The sequence below is a fragment of the Branchiostoma floridae genome, chromosome 8 (assembly GCF_000003815.2).
Source record: "Branchiostoma floridae strain S238N-H82 chromosome 8, Bfl_VNyyK, whole genome shotgun sequence".
Taxonomy (NCBI): Eukaryota; Metazoa; Chordata; class Leptocardii; order Amphioxiformes; family Branchiostomatidae; genus Branchiostoma; species Branchiostoma floridae.
In genome coordinates, this window is record NC_049986.1 from 3,218,150 (window position 1) to 3,239,230 (window position 21,081).

At 41.9% G+C, this 21,081-nt stretch overlaps 1 protein-coding gene across 1 annotated transcript; it reads left to right on the plus strand.

The window, feature by feature from the left end:
• The first annotated feature begins 2,556 nt into the window (after positions 1 to 2,556).
• LOC118421116 lies at positions 2,557 to 19,146 on the plus strand. The gene is made up of 11 exons (XM_035828276.1): positions 2,557 to 2,637; positions 3,486 to 3,532; positions 12,595 to 12,625; positions 13,392 to 13,509; positions 15,089 to 15,194; positions 15,485 to 15,582; positions 16,002 to 16,103; positions 16,484 to 16,646; positions 17,251 to 17,803; positions 18,395 to 18,542; positions 18,944 to 19,146. Exons 1-11 carry the CDS (start codon positions 2,557 to 2,559, stop codon positions 19,144 to 19,146), a joined length of 1,650 nt encoding a protein of 549 aa, XP_035684169.1.
• Positions 19,147 to 21,081: the final 1,935 nt, after the last annotated feature.

The window sequence follows — 21,081 nt, forward strand, 5'->3', positions numbered from 1 at the left end:
GGGACGAGCGCCGTGTTGTGTTACGGGTTCCCTCCCCCGGTATGTGCCAAGGCCAGCATTGTGTTAGGCAGTGTGACAGAGGGAAGGGACGAGCGCCGTGTTGTGTTACGGGTTCCCTCCCCCGGTATGTGCCAAGGCCAGCATTGTGTTAGGCAGTGTGACAGAGGGAAGGGACGAGCGCCGTGTTGTGTTACGGGTTCCCTCCCCCGGTATGTCCCACGGCCAGTATGTGTTAGGCAGTGTGACAGGGGGAAGGGACGAGTGACGTGTTGTGCTACTGGTTCCCTCCCCCGGTATGTCCCATGGCCAGTAGGTGTTAGGCAGTGTTACGGATGGAAGTGACTCCCCCCTTGGTCTCCTACCGTTTCCATCCCCCGGTATGTCCCAAGGCCAGTAGGTGTTAGGCAGTGTGACAGGGGGAAGAGACGAGCGCCGTGTTGTGTTACGGGTTCCCTCCCCCGGTATGTCCCATGGCCAGTAGGTGTTAGGCAGTGTTACGGATGGAAGTGACTCCCCCCTTGGTCTCCTACCGTTTCCATCCCCCGGTATGTCCCAAGGCCAGTAGGTGTTAGGCAGTGTGACAGGGGGAAGAGACGAGCGCCGTGTTGTGTTACGGGTTCCCTCCCCCGGTATGTCCCATGGCCAGTAGGTGTTAGGCAGTGTGACAGGGGGAAGGGACGAGCGCCGTGTTGTGTTACGAGTTCTCTCCCCCGGTATGTCCCAAGGCCAGTAGGTGTTAGGCAGTGTTACGGATGGAAGTGACTCCCCCCTTGGTCTCATACCGTTTCCGTCCCCCGGTATGTCCCATGGCCAGTATGTGTTAGGCAGCGTGACGAGGGGGAGGGACGCACGCCGTGGTGTGATACGGGTTCCATCTCCTGATACCTCCCATGGCAAGTAGGCATCGGGGAATGTGAGGAAAGCGATATGAGCTTCCGTGACGTTCTGTCCACAAGACAGAATCGCATCTGTGGCGTTGACATACGTCCTCAAACCATGGCTTGTAGCTTGGGATACCAAAGCAGTCCTACGGGCTCTTATGATTTGGGCCTCGGGAGCATTTCTATAGAAGTTGTTCACCTGGGTCCTGGTCACTTCAGCCGACCCATATGCGGCAATGGACCTTCCAGACCGGTGTCTGCTGGAAGCGGTGGTGTTATCTCGGAAGGCCAGTCGATTCTGTCGCCTGTTTGTCACGACATGGAGGGAAAACTCTGCCGCAGCAGCATAGAAAGGAATGGGACCGCTCTCCTCATCATCTGGGATCTCACTGTAGGTGTGAGGTGGGGAAGGCATATGACGCTGTGTAGTGGCTTCCTGGTCTGGTTCTGGACTGCGAGGGAGAGCAGGCAGGGGACGCTGTGCAGCGGCTATGTCATCTTGGATCTCACTATAAGTCGGTTCGACGGACTGGAGAACTGCCGGCAATGACTTGCAGGAGGCCGCATCATCGGGTGTTTTCCCGAGAGTGCATGCAGGGAGGGACACTGACCGTACCACACCGGACATGACGTCATCTGGTATCTCCCAGTATGTGTGGGGAAGACTAGGCAGAGGTCTATGAGCAGTGGCTATGTCATCTGGGATCTCGCTGTAACTAGGATCGATTGTATCCAATACAGCGGGCAATGACCTTCAGGAGGCTGTATCCCTATGGCCATGGAAACCAGCTGGAAGATCATGTTTCCCATCAGACCCACCTTGATGCCGTCACCGTATTCCCAACCCTGCCTGCACTGCTCTAGCTTGTTTGGAACCGTGTTGTCATCCAGAGAGCCAGCAGTAGACAAAACAACCACGGGGGCCTGGATGGAGATGGTGATTAAAGAGTGATTCAACTCACCACACGATATTCCTGGGTTGACACCTTCCACTTTGATTTTACCAGGCCCATCGTCCGATGTATCAACCATCCACCCAAACGAGAGTTGATGACTATTCAGCTTGACACAGAAGATGAACTTGGGTACCTCAACTATCATTGTCACTGCCTTTCTGAGAAAATTCGCTAGCCGATTCAGGCTCCATTTCATGCTATGCGGCTTTGCGTCATAGACAGAAGACAACACGCCACTGCTGACGCGCAGGTTCAATAACGTAGACTGTCCTACCAACACCTTTTCATCCAAGCATGACAGATCACTACCACGCAGGTCTAACCAGGACAGCTGCAGATGGTGGAACGACGCTGGGGAAATGATATTGATTGCATTCGACCTTAGATTCAAGGTAATCCTAACTTCAGGCCCAAAGAGCTAGGAGGTGTCTACAAGCTGTAACAGGTTGTTCTCTAGATCCAAACCACCAAGGTTCTTTAGGTGCAAGAAGCTTCTTGGATCTATTTGCTTGATGTTGTTGTTGGACAAAATCAGCACAAGGAGCTTCTCCAAGCCAGTGAACCAGGTCTGCTTGACATGTGACAACCTGTTAGAATCTAGGGACAGTTTCCTGAGACTGAAAAACCAGGAGAAGGTGTTGTTGTCCACGTCAGTGATGCCCGCATCTATCAAAGCCAAAGACTTGTGGAACTCCGCATGCTCAAGCTGTGCCGGTTTCATGGCCGACAGGACATCAAATGCGTACCCTCTTATTGCCACATTATCGACTCTAGCAAAAAGAGGGGACAGGCTTCTGGAGGTATCGAGCCCATGCACGACAATACAGAAGACACATGTATGAGTGAAATAGGTCGTAACATGAAGTGATTCTATTTCGCCGGTCATAGGCAAACACTTCCTCCATCCCGCTGTCTCACACTGAGTATCACTAAAACCATCTGCTGCTGCATAGGCTGCTAACCAGAGAAGTAAGAACAACAAAGGTGTGTTCTCCTTCGCACCGCCTTTCACACACATTCCAGCTGTATATCCCAACATTTTATCCGATATACTCTATCTCTCTTACCTGTAGTTTGTGTATAAAGAGCACACGATGCCGATGACCTGTGGACTCCCCCACCGTTTTCAGTACCTAACAAGATTTACACCACTGATGTGGTGACGTCTATGGCTACAGTGCGTTTATTTGCCAGAAGAACGTCTACTTAATGTTATGTTTATATTAATTTAGAGCACCGAAAAGGAATGCTTTTGTGTACAATATTATTGTAAGCGCTGGCTAATCCATTATTTTTCCAGACGAATGCTTACTTAGTTTTATGTTTATATGAATTAAGAGCACCGAAAAGGAATGTTTTTTGTAAGGTGTTATTGCAAGCGCAGAAGAATGGCGATATAGTTTTATGCTTATATGAATATATAGCACAGAAATGGAACGCTTTTATCTTCGCCAAGAAAAATTGTGTTTTCAGTTGTGGAACTGTATTGTGTATGTACATGTATGTAGGTCACAAGAATAACTCGAGATGCTTTGAATGGATCTCGCTTCCTATTAAACTGCAGCGGGTTGTATATGTTTGTGTGTTTGTTAGGAACACAAGTCCAGAAAGTTTGGACGTTTCTGCATGATATTTGGTGGATTGGTAGGGTTGCAAAAAAAAGAGGGAAAATTCGATAATGGGCAGTGAGTTACGGTACAGCAGCGGGGTGGCAAAGTTGGAAGTAAAACTATATCTAATTGATCGAGATTCATACTTTTTATAAATGGATATGTCTTGGGCAGGGTGTGAGTGTACTGAGTTTTGGCCCCTGGCGGATTGTTAAGAACTACAGTGGGCGGATTTGTTGCTATCTTTGGAAGGGAATGCTTTAAGCATATGGTGCTGGATGTACATATCTTAGGTTATGATTGATATCATGAAACGGACAGTCTAGAATGTGGAGGAGTAATGATGAAAAGGAGTTATTTTATTGGAAGTTAGATATCGACCACTTTTCTATCTTTTCCCGACCGTCAACTATGTGCAAGATGTGTGCAGTTGATGACATGTTTGCGATAGCAAATCCTTATATATGTTTTCTGACACGTTGTTTGTTTAGCGAGCGTCATGCACTTTGTTGGCACCATGCTAAGGCACAAGTGTAAGATAGGAAGGACCATATTACAGTCAAACTTGTATTCAACAACCACTGAAGGGACCAAAGAAATATGGTTGTTGACTGGAGTTGGTTGTTAGATAAAACTGCTCCCGACAAGTTGGTTGGTTGGTGAAAAAAAAAAAATAATACGGTTTGTATGATATACACCTATCAGTTAGTTCCCAGGATATATACATCTATAAGAGATGCACGCAGTTTTTAATACCTGTGCTGTTATGTAAACAAACTTCAAGAAACCATTGTTTAACAATCAGAGCTGAGTTTGTCGAACAATCAAACATGGTTTGTTTTGTAGTTTAGCAGTATGTCAAAATTCTCACTGATAATCATTTGGAATGGTGCACATTGTTATTATATGCTTGACTGATATTTACTTATACATGGAAAAGAACTTAAATTCTCCAAGTCAAGGGCAACTGTGCCCACATAATTCAGCATATAAAATGGCTACTAGCTGCTGTCAATAGATTTTGGTTGGTATGGGCAGGTTGAATGCCCCTTAGGGACTGTAAAAAGTGGTTGCTGGTTGGGGTAAACAGTTGGTTGTTTGAAAGAGGACCATTACTATGTAAAATAGGACGGGACTGTCTCAATGTGGTTGTTGACAGGAGTTGGTTGGTTGATAGAGTTGGTTGAATGGACAGGTTTGACCGTATATATATATATATTATTAGATAGATATGTTAATTATACAAATAGGTGCTAATCTGCGTAATTGATGAAAAATGCAATCCTTGATACTTGCTATGTTTTTAAGTTCTTAAAAGATGAATATTATCAAACATCAAAAATGCAAATTAGGTCAGCAACTGTGAATATTGTAGAAAAGCTTCCATTGCTAACTCATAGTTTCGATCGCGGTCGACAGAGAATTGGGCATTTGTATAGAGAAATAAGGACCTTATATGATGAATGAGGAACCTTATCAGCCTTAAAAGCTACTGTAAATACAGAAACATTCGGGATGGTTTTATGTTCGCGGTTTTCGTGGTGGCCACTTCACCGCGAACTCAAAACCACTGCGGACATTTTCCTTCTGTCTTCTACTTGCGTCGCCTTTGGCTCCACCTTTTTGTTACATGTACGTACTATACACTGTAACAGTGTTGTAATGATGAACTATTTGAGGTACTTGCTACTTGACACATATTATCCATGTTATGTACTGTACTACACCGTGATAGAAATGTGGTATCCAGAGGGTTGGATCAGTGACAGTTGATCACACCAGCACTGTCAAAGTCAAAAGCGGGCTGCTCTATCCGTTAGTAGAGTTCTGTCCCTTACAGAGTAACCAGTAAGTGGTTTCCGACTGTCTGTTCGTAGAGGCGCCCTGTCACAGTATGCTACTATAGTACAGTACTACAAATGCATTAAAGTTCGCGGGATGGCGATACCAAGAACTCAAAACCACCACGAACACTCCATTTTTCCGCAAACGCAACGCGAAATTTAAAAAAAAATGTCTGCAAATGTACATGCATTTTCTGCATCATTTTAAAGATATGGGTTCGTAGAACTCTACATGCTCGTACGATATCATTGATTGGAAGCGCTGGCAAAGATATTTTACCGGAGGAATCAATACGTAGTGTAATGTTAATATGAAATTAGATCACCGAGAAGGAATGCTTTTGTACAGTATTATTGCAAGCTCCGGCAAAACCTATTACTTGCCAGAAAAACGCCTAGTTATATTTATGTTTGTATGAATCTAGAGCACCGCAAATGAATGCTTGTTTTTTTACAATATTATTGCAAGCGCTGCCAAAATTATGTTTGCCAGAGGACTGACTACTTAATATCATGTTTATATGAATTTAGAGCAACAGAAAGAAAGGCTTTTTTGTAAAATATTATTCCAAACACTGACAAAACTATTGTTTACCAAGACTTGAAATGGTTACTTAGTGTTATGACGATGAAGGTTTGACATCCTGGTAATACGATAAGACAAATAGCAGTTACTCAAGTGACTGAATATGATTTTGGAAACTGTCAGACGTTTTATATTGTATCCATTAGTTTTCGTGTGACACTGAAAATAATGGTAGAAACTCGTTTTTATACCCTAAAAGTATGAAATCAAATGCAAAACAGCTGAAGACAATTTCAGATTGTCAAATAGTAAAAAAAAACACAGTCAATTTGAAGAGAGTTTTTTTTTATTTATCAATAGGAGACAAGGGTACTATAAAATAAGGTCAAAGTTGATGCAAATGAGTCAATTAGCTCCTGTTGTTTCTCTTACAGCAGCTAACGTTTACTCTCTGGGCTGAGAGCATCCAATTATGTACATCAACTTTGTCTTGACCTTGATAAACGTATGCTCCCTAAAAACTTAAATGCGCGACAAATATATATGTGTGCACATCAATATCTTATCACTTTCCTTCTGTCCACCGGACAAAAAAGCATGCCTCACGTCTGCGACATTTGTGATCGGGAATTTGATCGTGCGTTCAACCTCGATCGTCATCTGGAAAGAAAACACCGAGACAAGTCAGGTGTTGCCTCGGGAGAAGTCGTCGTTGATGCCGAGACGGGGTCTTACCGGGAACGCGATGTTTTTGACGACTCCGACGTGCCATCTGACCACGACACGGACACGGTTGGTTCCGAAGATTCGATGGCGTCACAAGATGAAGAAAGCGTCTCAGACGTCAAATCTGTGATGGGCTCCGAGCAGGGAGACTCCACAGAAGAAACCGACAGCGACCAAAGTGATTCCGAGAGTGATACAAGGACAGATGTGTCCTCCGGGACGGTTTCATCTGATGAAAGTGAACGCACTGGCTACGACAGCGGCTACCACAGCGGTGACGAGGAGGAGTGGACACTCTATCGAGACTGGTCCATCGCACTACCTCACCAGCCAGGCGATGTTCCTCAAAGTGTCATCAAACAGACGAAGCGTGCTGGCAAAAAGTTTTATCTAATAGAGTTCGATGCGTTGCCTCGTTACAGTTATGAGATCGAATACGGCAAGAAGTGGGTCTCAGAACAGACACTGATGAAAAAAATATGGTTACCTCGTCCTGAAGTAATGTGAGGTCGCCATATCGTTTGCAGTACAACTTTTCTTTCCTGATGTGATACCATGTTTCACATATAGGACGAAATATACGTTGGTTATGAATTCCTTGATATATTTTTTATACACATCAAGTGATAGGATCACCGTACACTACTGTCTTTTGTGTTGTTGTGTTGATATATGCCTACATAACAGGCACGTACAGGGCAAATACGTATGCGTTACTTAACACCAACATACTTACTCACTTACTCCGGAGCATACTCCGGAGCAGTTTTTTTTTACTCCGGAGCAGTGTTTTTACTCCGCAGCAACACGTATAGTTACTTCAAAGCAATGATTCACTGCATGTACATATAAATGGTATATGTTTGTACGTACATGACAAATATACATACTTACAACAAATATACTTACTCATTTACTCCGGAGCATACTCCGGAGCAATATTTTTACTCCGAAGCAGTGTTTTTACTCCGGAGCAGTGTTTTTACTCCGGAGCACCACGTATAGTTACTCCAAAGCAATGTTTCACTGCATGTACATATAGATGGTATGTGTTTGTACGTACATGACAAATATACATACTTACAACAAATATACTTACTTACAACAAATATACTTACTCACTTACTCCGGAGCATACTCCGGAGCAGTATTTTTTTACTCCGGAGCATTGTTTTTACTCCGGAGCAACACGTATAGTTACTCCGAAGCATTCATTCACTGCCAGTACATATAGATGGTATATATTCATACGTAAAACTAACCTATACGATAAAACTAGATAAACTAGAGTTCGGCGACCTCATACCTCCATGAATATTTAGAGCTTTGAATTTGTTAATTTCATGCAAATGACTTAACATTACCATGATTTATGCATGGTGTTGTTCATCATTGAATAATGTACAGTACACATGTCACAAGTAAAATTCCCAATTCAAATCATTAATCATTAAGTTGTTTTGCAATTTCTGCATAAATTATGCAAATAAGTTCCTCATTTGCATATTTGATATCTGCATATGTTTCACCGATTATAATTAACAAGTGTTACATTTTTCGAAGTCCAGTTATTGCAAACAATGGAATTATATAATTTCCTCATTCATTGAGTAAATTAAGTCCTTATTTGCATAAAATGCATATCATTATGAACATCTTTGTCTAAGCTACCTGCATACCTAAAATGCAGGCAATCCGCCGTTCCTTTCTGTAGTTATCCTCTTTGGAGTGTCTTGACAAAAACGCCCCTGCAGTTCCACAATTAAATGTTAGGGGACTGAAACTTTATCATGACGCTAAAAGCTATCTACCATCCAAATGTCACGACCATATCACGTACGAGACAAGAGGTACATTGAAAAAACTGCTATGATAGAATATTCTCATTAATTATGCAAATTTACTCCTATTTTGCATAATTAGTATTTTATATTGTACAACATTGTCTAAGGTACCTACATACCAAAAATCATGAAAATCCGTTGTTCCCTTCTTGAGTTATCCTCGTCAGAAGTTTTTGACAAAAATACCCCTGCTATCCCAAAACTAGACGCTAGGGGGCCCAAACTTATGTCATTTTTTCCTGAGCACAAGAGCTATCTAATACTTAAAAATCTTGACCATACCTTGTTCAGAACACGGAGATAGCAAAACCGGAAGCTGAGCTGCAGTACCAAGGTCACACACCATGGGGCCCAAAATTGGCCTTGACCTTTGTCTTCCCAACCCCTATTCACATACCAAATATCATCGTAGTCCATGAATAGGTTCTCAAGTTATGATGTTCACAAATATGCGGACACACAGACACACACACACACACACACACACACACACACACACACACACACACACACAGACAGACAGACACACTCAAAACTATACCTCCATTTTTTCATGGAGGTAATAAAGAAAAAAGGAAGGCCTCCCGGCGTTTAGCCTTACGACCAGGGCAAGTAAGGTCATGTCTCACGAGAGGGGGTGGGGGTGTTAGGGGGTGGGGTGTAAGAATTTCCTCGGTAGGTAAGAAGGTCGACCTGAGCCTTGGTTCAACAAAAAAATAGATAAAAAAAGATAAAGGTAAGGTATACCTTACAACAAGGCCAAATATGGGCATGTCTCTCACGATTGGAGGGGGGTCATTAGAGGGGGGGGGTCATGGGGGTTGTCATAGTTACCTTGGTGGGTCAAAAGGTCGACTTGACCCCTGTTTCACCCCTACCCAGAGCTCAGAAAATATCCCTAGACTAGGCCGTCAGACGATGACCTCTGACCTGCTCCACCTTGCTCCAGAATAATAATAGTCAGCGTGTCCCTACTATACTACTGATATTTCTAGAAAGGAAAAATACCAGATTGTCATTTATTTGAAATGCACTACACAGCTTGGTTTAGAAGGTGGGAGGGGGCTGTATCTGTTTATCAGTGTCACTGTTTGCATCAGAACTTGCCAAACAACTTTGTCCACTTAACTGGACTAATTCAGGAAATGGCTCCTGAAGACAAAAACTTGTGTCTTGTGTAATTCGTGGGATCTGTCGCTTTTTTCAACTCATGGCATAGAAATTGGACACAGTGCGAGGTAAACATAGTATACTACTGTGAGTGCGTTTTATGGTCTTCAAGGTAAGACAGATTTAAGGCCTATTTGTGTTGTAACTTTTGGTGTTGAATATGATTTGAGACATTGGGGAGATCAGATCGCCATTATGATTACAGGAGAAGGGTTCAAAGTGTTTAAGTATATCTTCGTTTCATTCTAGCCCGTTGCTGCCCACATCATGTACTCTTTGATAGCAACTGTCATAGTTTTCAGATCAAAACCATGAAAGTTTTTGTATTTTCCTCAGGTGGAAGCCCCTGTCACAAATTCAGGGCATTACCCAACGATTAGACAATGTTCCTCAAACAACCCCTATTGACGTTAGTATTGTGTATAGTAGCGTGCAATGCACCCTGTCTAGCTTCATTTGGCTCCGTAGCTGTATTAAAGAACGTGAATATGAAAAATTAATTATAAAGACTGTTAGGTAATCTCGCCGACCAATACCAAAACAAAGATGACCTTGCTCAGTTCTAAACACACAACCAGGGTCTGAAAAAGCTCGGGGGCATAATCAGCTAGCTATGTGTGGCATGGAGTAAAAGGTTTACGGTTGAGACCACATTGTGAACACCACAATAACAAGAGTTCCGAGACCTCTTGTCTCCACGAAATATTCTGACTATGCAAATGACATGTCTACATAATGTATGCTTGGTTTTATACACATTTAACTAACTTACACTATGCCTAATCATTTACTGTACCACTTAGAAATAGACTCATCTACATAACCGGTAATCTATTAAACACGTATTTCAGTACTATAATGGAAAAAACTGCAAGCAGGGATTTTTCTCATTAAATAAGCAAATTTATTTAGATTAAGAGTCAACTTCCACTTCATTATGTATATCTCAGTCTATGATACCTACATAGTAAATATCATGAATATCCGTCGTTTGTTCAGTTATTGTCGTTGGCAAAGTTTGACAAAAAATACCCCTGCAGTTCCAAGCAAGCTCCCAGGGGCCAAGCATATATAACCACTTCCTTACATTGCAGGTTATCCGTCACCGAAAAGTCAACATAATATATTATCCGGGTCAAAAGATAAAATTAACAAAAATTGTGCTGCAGTAGCAAGGTCAACACTCAGGGGCCCAAAGTTGACCTTAACATTTATTTTCCCAACATCTATCTACGTGATAAATATGATCGTGTCCATCCAGAGGTACTTGAGTTATGCTGACTAGAAAAATCCGGAAACAAAGACTTAGCCACAGCCACGCAGATATATGACATATAAGGCTGCATGACAAATATCTTTGTATCCCATATCCTTTTGTCAACAGCTGGATATGATGGCGTGCAGGTTGGCGTCTTGTCTGGTGCAATATGCGCATGTGCTCGCAGTCGTCATCAGTGTGGTGTCTGCCCAGTCCTGTGCAACTCAATGCCGATGTGAAGGTATATTGCAAAATACAAAGAAACTACTAGTTGGCATTCTTGATACAAATCTGCAATAAGATTGCAATGTGAACTGATTTCGTAAGTGTTGTCTGTTTTGTTCCAAGTTGGCATTTCAATATCTTCTACTATCTCTAAACGTAGTATTATGCAAACGTTTGGGGATGCTTTACTGTCATCCTCCGTCTACAGGTAGGTTTTCTAACGTCGAAATCTGTGTAGATTTCTTTACCAATTAGCATAATAATATACAGTATTGTGATGAAATTTGTCTGGATTACATGAGTAGAATCTGAGCCGACTCAGCAACTAAGAGTCCACTCCAAAACACGTGTGTACATCCAGTCATAGTGTGTCGTGCTGAATATATTAACCGTGCAATTAAATTGAACCCAAGGTACCACCATGGACTGCAGTCACGGGGCTCTTTCAGGATTCCCAACAGATCTACTCGTACCGTCTTCAACAAAAATCCTAGTGATGAGCGACAATCTGATAACAAGAGTTCCTCCAACTCCCGCCATTCCAAACCTGTTGGAACTGAACCTGGAAGATAACTTCATCACTGAACTTACACATACTTCTTCCCGTTTGCGACCAAATCTTCAGATCCTTCGTCTTGGAGGCAATAAGATCATTAATGTCGCCAATTCTGCTTTCGATGGACTGTCCCAACTCGTGAAACTGTATCTGAATCGTAACAACATCGAAACTATAGAAGCATTTGGAAGTTTGTCTGGTCCAAGTAGTTTGGAGCTGCTGGACTTTCAGAAAAACAAACTCACGTCTATATCGATCGGCACGTTCACAGGGATCCCGCTGCTTACGGAACAACATCTCAAAGATAGAAGATGGGAGCTTTGGTCATCTTAAGAAGTTACGTGTCCTGTATCTGAATTCCAACCAAATCCTTCAGCTGACCAACGCGACATTCTTTGGTATGTCCTCCTTAAACCGTCTAACTTTGAGTAACAACAAGATACTGAATCTGCCAGATATGGCCTTCAAAGGAGCCGGATCGCTGGAGTATCTGGACCTGACATCTAACAGCATCTCTACAATCACTCAGGCAGCATTCTCTGGGTTGTTGAATCTTACTGCTCTGTCTCTTAACAAAAATAATATCAGCTCTATTGAGGATGGCGCGTTTCGAGATCTTGTCAAACTACACTCTTTGGCCGTGTGGGACAATAATCTGCATGACATCTCAGCGTCAACTTTCCTAGGACTTGCTCCTGAAGATAGAACAGACAATACTGGGCTGGAGGTGAGCATTCAACATTTCCGTATGATTGAATGTCTTGTATATAATTATATGGAAAAGCTTCGATGTATTGAATGTAGCTTTAGATACCCCCCCCCCACCCTGTATGTTATTTGACAAAGTTTTACTACAACGTAAAAAGGTAAAAGATACAGTCTAGGTATAGGATATAGTGGTTATTTACAAGTAAACACTTACCGTACTCTCGTCTCTTAAAGGTGTTGTACCTCGCTGGCAATCGTCTCACAACCATCACGAAGAATGATTTTGCCAGGCTCACAAAACTGACGTTTTTGACGCTTTTCGTAAGTTGAACGTACTACAATTTCTTCTATCCCAGTAGAACAATGAAAAGCATACATTGCTATGACGTATACCTAAAATACAACACGATGCATTCCGTATCACCTGAGGTGCAAACTTGACCGCGGGTCGGTTCGACGCCCGAAGGCCGGAGATTGAACCGACCCACGGGAAGGCTGAGATCGAGGGTGATGCGTAATGTAAGGTGTTGCATTTACCATGTCGTACCCTGCCGTAACAACAACATTGCGAATATCCGAAAATCGGCATCAAATTTTTTGACAGCGAAAAACCCGAATTGCGTTCGAATTATGCCATGGAAGCACCCATTCGAACGCTATCCCGGGCCAGGTATAACAAGAGAAAATAATTACAAATTCTTGAAGTTATATTTCTGCTTTCAAGAAGAGTAATATTTTCTCAGCTCAGTTTTTCTATGTGGTTAAGCGTTGTAAATGTAGTTTGTAATGCTTTCCGTGGTTGTTAGGACATTGACACACCCATACCAAAGCTGATCTTGTTGTTAAGACACGATGAGACAGAATATAGCATAGTTAGTATCAATTATTAATAACATGCATTGTAAAAAGGCACTGTTAAATGGAAGTTGACCTTTATTCATATATTTACCTCAATATTGAATTAATGTTAACATATTCATCGCGCACTACTATTACCGACGTTTTGGCCTGTGAACTGTAAAGACTATATGAAATATTAAATGCCAAATATGCTAATAGCTTATTACCTTTTGCAACTCATAAACAGCGCAACGATATTACAAGTGAGGGACTCGAAGATGGTTCATTTGCCAATCTTGGGAACCTTGTCTATCTAAGTCTTTACGCCAACTCTCTGACCAACATTTCTGCAGCCACATTTGAAGGTACATAGCTTAAACATCATTCATTAGGTTCATAACAAGCAGTATTTATCCTCGGCGACGATGATGTAGCATAGCATAACTCACTTTAAGTTCAGAGACATTTATGAAAATATGGGGGTAAAGTATAAGTCAGTTATTATTAATTAGTTGCACAACGGATAACTGCACATTTTTGTTAATTTCATGGAACCCTAAAGTCCAGTAGGCATGCGGCCAACCTGAATAACTTCGCCTTGTTGCTTCATCCGGATAATTGCATAAGAGTGCTGACAGATGGGGAGTGCAATTGAACGACTTCTACTGTATCACAAATTGAATCACTTGTTGCGTCATTATAATAAGGCTTCGACGTCCATGCAATAAGATACGCAAGTAAGTAGTCAAGCAACAGGATAGATAAGTAAAAGGTAATACGTTTCAGATAGCATCCACTACCTATGTCACCACGTAGACCCTGAACTTTGTCTTGCCAAGTCAAGACCTTCCCACAATCTATCACCTGAGCCTCTTGAGTTCTGTTGGCCTGAGTACACGTGTTAGGTATGATTTTTCCAAGTTACCTTTCAGAAATGACTTACAACTTAGATTTTCCATTTTTTCAGGTATCCATAGATATTACAATCAGTTCACGCGGGATAACCTTTGACCGCAATCATCTCTTGCATCAGCCTTGAAAACGACTGGTCCTACCAGTTTGCAACATTACAATTACAAGATTGACGTTTTGGTGCTGTTTGTTTCAAAAGAGTATGTGAAACCCGGCCAGAACTATACTAATCTTTCGGCCTGAATAAAGGGGCTCTCCCGGGCATTTCACGGGCTGTTTTGGGATACTTTCGGGCGTGACACCAACGCGACCCTTGGGTATCTCTGCGGGTACCGAGGTATGTTTTAGGCACGACTGCACTGGGCACCGGGGCAAATCTGTGGCTTCGGGCCCGGTCGGTGCTACACCCTCTCTCTAGCCTTACGGGCACCCGTGTAAATATGACGGCAGCATTTTAGGGACCGCTCATTATTATTCTTGTTGAGGGCAAGAGTGTACATTCTCTCATATTGGGTCTCTTTAACCTCTCTGTCCAGTGTATCAGTAGAATTGACTTTGTCTAATTTTGTTTGCTTTGTGATTTTGGACTGTGTAACATTTGCCTTCATTCATTAACACACCGATTCAAGTCTCAACCATTGACGAAAGGTAGCGGATGCTACCTGAAACATCTTAAATCTATCCTGTTGCAAGGCTAGCTGTTCTCTTGCTGACCGGATGCCAGTTATCATCTTTATTGCACAGACGTTGTTTTACGTCTGTCACCTTCCACAGGGCAATTCTTCCTGCTTTACATTGTACTAAAATACGTGTGTCGCTGCGCACAGATGCAGTCAGGAACTCAAAGTACTTTGCGTTTCTGATCGCATCTGTAGGCAGCGACACCTATGATATCAATATTTGTTATATAGGTCTTGGCAAAACAAAGATCAAGGTCTTTGTTGATCCTACCTAGCGGTTATCATTGGTAATACAGAAGAACCACCTGTTTCTGTATCCTATTTTCGACATGCTGTGGTCGTATTTTCATAGGGTTGGTGTCTCTGGAGTCATTGGGTCTTGGAAACAACCAGATTCAAAACTACCCTCCATTTGTTTTTGCCAACATGCCATCTCTAACAACCATCAACCTATCCAGGTATGTATATATTTATCAGTTATTCCATAGACAATGTCAAATGTTCAGAAAGACTACATGTTCCTTAGACAATCATCAGGCATATACATTAACCATTTAAAAAAACCATTTAAGTACTCGCCACGTTGTCGAATTCCCTCGCAAAGCAAAATACTTAGTGTGGACTTTGTTATGACTGTTCATTTATTTTAGGGCACATATTAGCATAACTCAATGTCACATCATCGAAACCAGAAAGAAAAAAAAACGAAAGAAATAACACTTGAAAATTGTGCTTTTATGTGCATTAGCCATAGATCCTTTGGTTTCACCTTGCATCCTAATACGTTCGGCAACCTAGCGGCACTCCGTCATCTGAATATTGCTAATGTAGTGAGCGTCTCGCCGGGTATGATTTTATAATTTATTTTTATTTTTTATTTGTCTGTAAAAAAACCTTTTCGGGCTTTTAACATGTATCAGTCTCTCTTTCTTTCTCTCCCCCCTCTCTCTATGCACACACACACACACGCACACACACTCACACACACACACACACACACATATATATATATATGTGTGTGTGTGAGTGTGTGTTTGTGTGTATTCTATCTCTCTTTCTAACGTTATAACAAATTATATACATATTTATAACTACAGGAAAACTAATGCGAAAATTATCTACGTTAACGTTGTACTTAGCCAAATTAGGAAATTGTTTCTTGTTTCAAGTTTAAATGTATATTTTTTATTGGAGTATCCTGTGTTGTCTTTTTGCAGTATGGTTATGCTTTATACCTACGATAAGTTAATGTTTTCTACCTTTAGGTGTGTTTCGACACCTTCCTTGTCTCCAAACAGTATGGATGGGGGGCAGACTTACCTGCGATTGTGATATACTTGATCTAGCGACATGGCTGAATAGAACAGGTACATATGCATCACTTGAACTACAATTGACGTATATTCTAATTGATTTTACAAAAGCTTTCAGATGATTATGATTTCCCGACATCTTTCATATGAAAATGTTACGGTGTCATCGTGGACACAGGTTCGGTTACTGGTTCGACTGTCAAATCCTAGCTAGATTTGTGGCCTTACAAATCTAAGTCAAGCGTAAGTGGGTGGATGAATGTCAATTCAAAACAGTTGACGCTGTGGAATTAAGGAATGAATTGGGCTTCCCCTTGCCAAAGACAGGCCCCTTACTCGTCTTCATTAGTTCTATTGGCGACCCTATTCAGGCTCAAAAATAGATACATTTACCTTTAACTAAGCATAATTCCTACCGTTTCTTTTGTATATAGCCGTGACTGCTCGACCGCATGCTCTCACGTCAGAGCCTGTAAAATGCTACAATCCAAGTCACCTGAGGAATGTGCCTCTCATAGACCTACGAGAGGAAGACTTGCGAATGACGTGCCCAGCGACAACAGAACCACCATCAACACAATCTACTGATCAGATCTGGTAGGTTTTCAAACTGATGAGTCTTTATGCGTCCTTTATTGCCTTTGCCAAAAAGGCTATGGAATTGGTTGCATCGTTTAAATGAAAATATTACCATTGAAAGCTTTGAAGTTTAGACTATTCCGTTCAAATCCGTTAATATGCCACTGATCTGTGCCCTTGGGGAAGGCATATTTTACACGACTTTCTTTGCTTCACTCAGGTAGAAATAAGTACCTAGCTTCCGTTATTAGAGCCATCCCAAGAATAGGAATTTAAATGAACGACCTATGTTTGAGACACACGCTGAACTCGCTTAAGAACCCAACAAACTTCACGATAAAGTATAGGATCCCCTTGGTGTAAGTGGTTCAAATCCTACAGTCCTATGATGCTATCTGTCGCATTGAGGTCACCTGTTTTAGCGCCGAATGACAGCCACTCCATACCATTGTGATTTAGCCCCGCCTATTATAAGCTCCTCTCAATTCAGCCTGCTCAGAGAGAGTAGTCTGCCCAGTCAATAAGACAGTATCTTAATTGGTAAATACTATGAATACTAATTTGTCTGCCATGATTGTTGTCTTTCTCTCTTATCACATGTGATGCTTCATCTTTTGTACAGCCCAACAACCTCTCCTACAACTGAAGTTATGACGTCTTCTCGTCTTGTCACAACTCCGAGGCCAACACCACCACTTCCCTCGTCCTTTAGAACAGCACAACCAGGAACCTGCCCCGGTCCACAGGACGTCACCATCCAAAACGTACAGGACTCTCGTACCGACATTCAGTGGTCTCACGGAGGTAAAGCCGTTAGTACGGACCTGACAGGATTCGTCATTCAGTACCAAATCTTTGGTCACCAGTCGTGGATGACAACACAAGAGATTCACTCGCGTGGCCGGCAGTACACCATATTGGATCTTCTTCCCGACACGCCTTACAAAGCCTGTGTTGCTGTTCTCTGCAAGGATGAGCTGGTACAACCAGGACTGGACCACTGTGTGGACTTTACAACCGGATCAGCATCTCTATCTCAGGCAACAGTAGGCTTAGCCGTTGGCATCCCCTCGTTGGTCATCATCCTAGGCCTTTTGGCAGCAATCTGGAAAATGAGAGGACGTTCCTCTTCGGAACATAACGCCGGTTACACAGCTGAATGCCCTCATCGTCAGGTAATAACAAAATTTTGTTTGCAATTCAATGAATGTGATTTGTTTTCTGTGCATAACATACATGCTATTACTGTCTCGCCCACTATGAAGACCCTCCCCTTAAAGTTTGTGGCCTCATTGAGAATGATTTTCGAAATGAGAATGAAAGAAATTTTTTTTTCAAATTTGACCTTACATGGATATGAATAAACAGGGTTGAAATGTCTGCAATAATGGGGTTCACGATTCTGCGTAAACATTCGAAGGGTCAAAGGTGAAGACTCTATACACATCCTACCAGCCTCCGTCTGCATTGGCCAGACATGTTCTGTTCATGTCACAGGGGCCCTAAACCTTTGACCATGCGCAATTAGAATAGTGAATCTCCCTATTCTCTTCACTTAGAGGGCATGTTCTCATTCACATTACTAACGAGTTTCTATCTACAGGAAGCGGATCCAAGGGTGCAGTTGGTAGTACTAGTAGTGAAGGTTCAGACATGTGTTTGTTAATTTATTCAAGGGCCCTCATCTTTAACCTTGTGTATGCATAATTAGAATAGAGGCCATCTTCTCATATGCATGGCTAACGAGGTTCCGTCTTGACCTATAGGAAGCGGATCAAAGCAGGGCTGACTGTGCAGTTGTTCATCGAGAGAATGAGTACCAAAACTCAGCGTTCCCAAGAGAGTCCGCAACAGGCAGTATCACCAGCTCGTATCTGGACTTGGGCAGAGCTGCGGACATGCTGAACTCAACAGGTTCGTAATGAAACTATGGTGTTGTTTATTTGTCCGCTTGTTTAGTCTTTTTGTCTGTTTGTTAAGTCTTTATTGATCGAATAGAAAAATGCATCATTATATTCTCAACTAATACGATAACATAAATGCATAACCTCAGACAAGCAGATTATGTTTTTTTTTGCAGTTTTGTGCATTTGTTTACAGTTTAGTTTTTTTTTTCTAAGGAAAAATCCATCTGATATATATGTAACATGGGTACGCGTGGCGAAAAAGGTTCGTTTATGTTGACCCTAGCGGTTCCCCATGGTACTGCAGCAGAACTACTGTTTTTAATATCTCGTGTTCTGGGCATGTTCCAGTTTTGACTTGGGGTGGTGGATAGCTTTTGTTTAATATACTTTTTCTATACTTTGTTATAGGTGCTGGGGCAGATAATGGTCACTATGCACCCGCTCCTGCTCCGCGTCCGGACACAAGCATCCCCTTAAGCTCAGTCAAGAACCCCGTCTACACCCCTGACAACATGGACGACAACATCTACACTACGGTCGACGATGCGCTTGACCACGGAGCAACTGCGGATACGTCAGAGGATGACGTTTACATCCATGTCACCGGTTAATCATGGCCATTGTTGATGTTAAGGCCATGTTGATTTGATAATATGAATGACACCATCCGTGAACCCCATGTACCTTTGACCAGTTGATGACGTCACACTTCCGTTCAGGATACGTGACTTTGGCTTCGGATCATTTCATCTTGAGAAACGTTGGATGACTGACCGAAAACTTGATAGTAAGAGCTTTCTTTGTTTGAAGATAACGCTTTATAATGTTGATTATGTTAAATACTATCATAGATATCCGGTTATGCAAGCGGCCATTGATGATTAGAAAAAAAGTGTACAGCTGTTAGCATTACTTTTGTACATGGGCAAAGGACACAAAACAGTCTATACTTGTTTAACATTTAAGTAGAGAATATATTACTGGGACCTTTTCTAGTTGAAATTCCTTTTTTCTTAAAAAATACCCCTGGGTGTTAGGGCAATTGTTCGAATATACATATGTTTTAGGTATAAGGACAAAGTATTATGTCAAGAAGGCGCAAATATGCATTGATTGCTCAAGTCAATGGATGCAAGCAATTTTTATATGCCGGGAAATGTTCTTATAATCTTATCAAAGTAGGCATGTATAAGGTAGTTCAAGATATGTGTGCATGCACAGTGTTATGCATTGTGTATAGTATGTCAAATCTTATTTTCTCTATTATATCAGATCCCGCAGGTTATTCTTTATGTATTCCCAGTGGCCTTTAACTTTGACTTATTATCCAGGATTCGTCATATTGTACTTGCGTACATCAAACGGTGAGGCAACTTCCGTTAATATATTTATTTGTGACAATACCTTTGGGACCGCATTCATAACATTGCAACAGCGACACCTAGCGGCAGTGCGAGGTAGAACAAGTGATCGTTGAGTTTTAAAGTGTGTTTCTCACCGGTGAATACTGTATGCACGGTTATGATGATGAAGGCGTGTTTTGATTTATCTAGTTATTCTTATAGGTATATCACTGAGTTCTTTGTATTGTAATTTTTGCTTTTTTCCCCGTAGCTTATGTATATGTGTATATGTAGTATACAAATGTAAGGAAATACACGTTAAATGTATCCTTTTATTCAACATATCAACACCACATTAAAAATTGTTATCGTGAATAAGAGTAACAAAAGTAGAATAGAAATGTATTACAGAACTTCCAATCTATATCTTGTCAAGAACGCTTATATTGTCATTGGTTACACATTTTATGTCAAAACAGTAATTTTAATGTCATATCGATAAAGTTTGGCAAAATTACGAAAACCCAAGCCATTTGTACTATAATCATAGCTATGACTAGTACGTGTAAAACAGAGTCGGTGATACATGCATGTGTATAACACACATTGTAGCTTCGACTTAGGAATTTATCATACGTGTAATATGGTTAGTATAACCTTAGACTTAAAACACGTAAAATACAATGAGGTATACATCAGGGAAAATTGATAATAATTCCCTTATCTTAATCAGTATAACTGCTATCATAAGGAATTGTAGATTGAGCGCAACGTTATAATAGACTTTCAACGCTGGGTGTTATATATACATATTGTCGTCGTTATACTTGTAGCACCCTCTTATTTCAGGCTCGCCGATAAATAGTATATGTCAAGCAACTAGCCTGGTGTACATGTACTGATCTGCGATCCATCCCTTCGAGCTTCGTTAGCACTTGCCAGCCGTCAGCCATTGAAATGCTGTCCTCCTATTGCTGGATGAAATTAAGCAGCCAATCACATCTCCTCTTGACCGCAGGCGACGACGTGAGTAGTATAGTAGGGACACGCTGCGATGATTATTCTGGAGCAAGATGGAGCAGGTCAGAGGTCATCGTCTGCCGGCCTAGTCTAGGGGTATTTGCTGAGCTCTGGTCGGGGTGAAAGAGGGGTCAAGTCGACCTTTTGACCCACCAAGGCAACAAGACAAGACCCCCCGCCCTG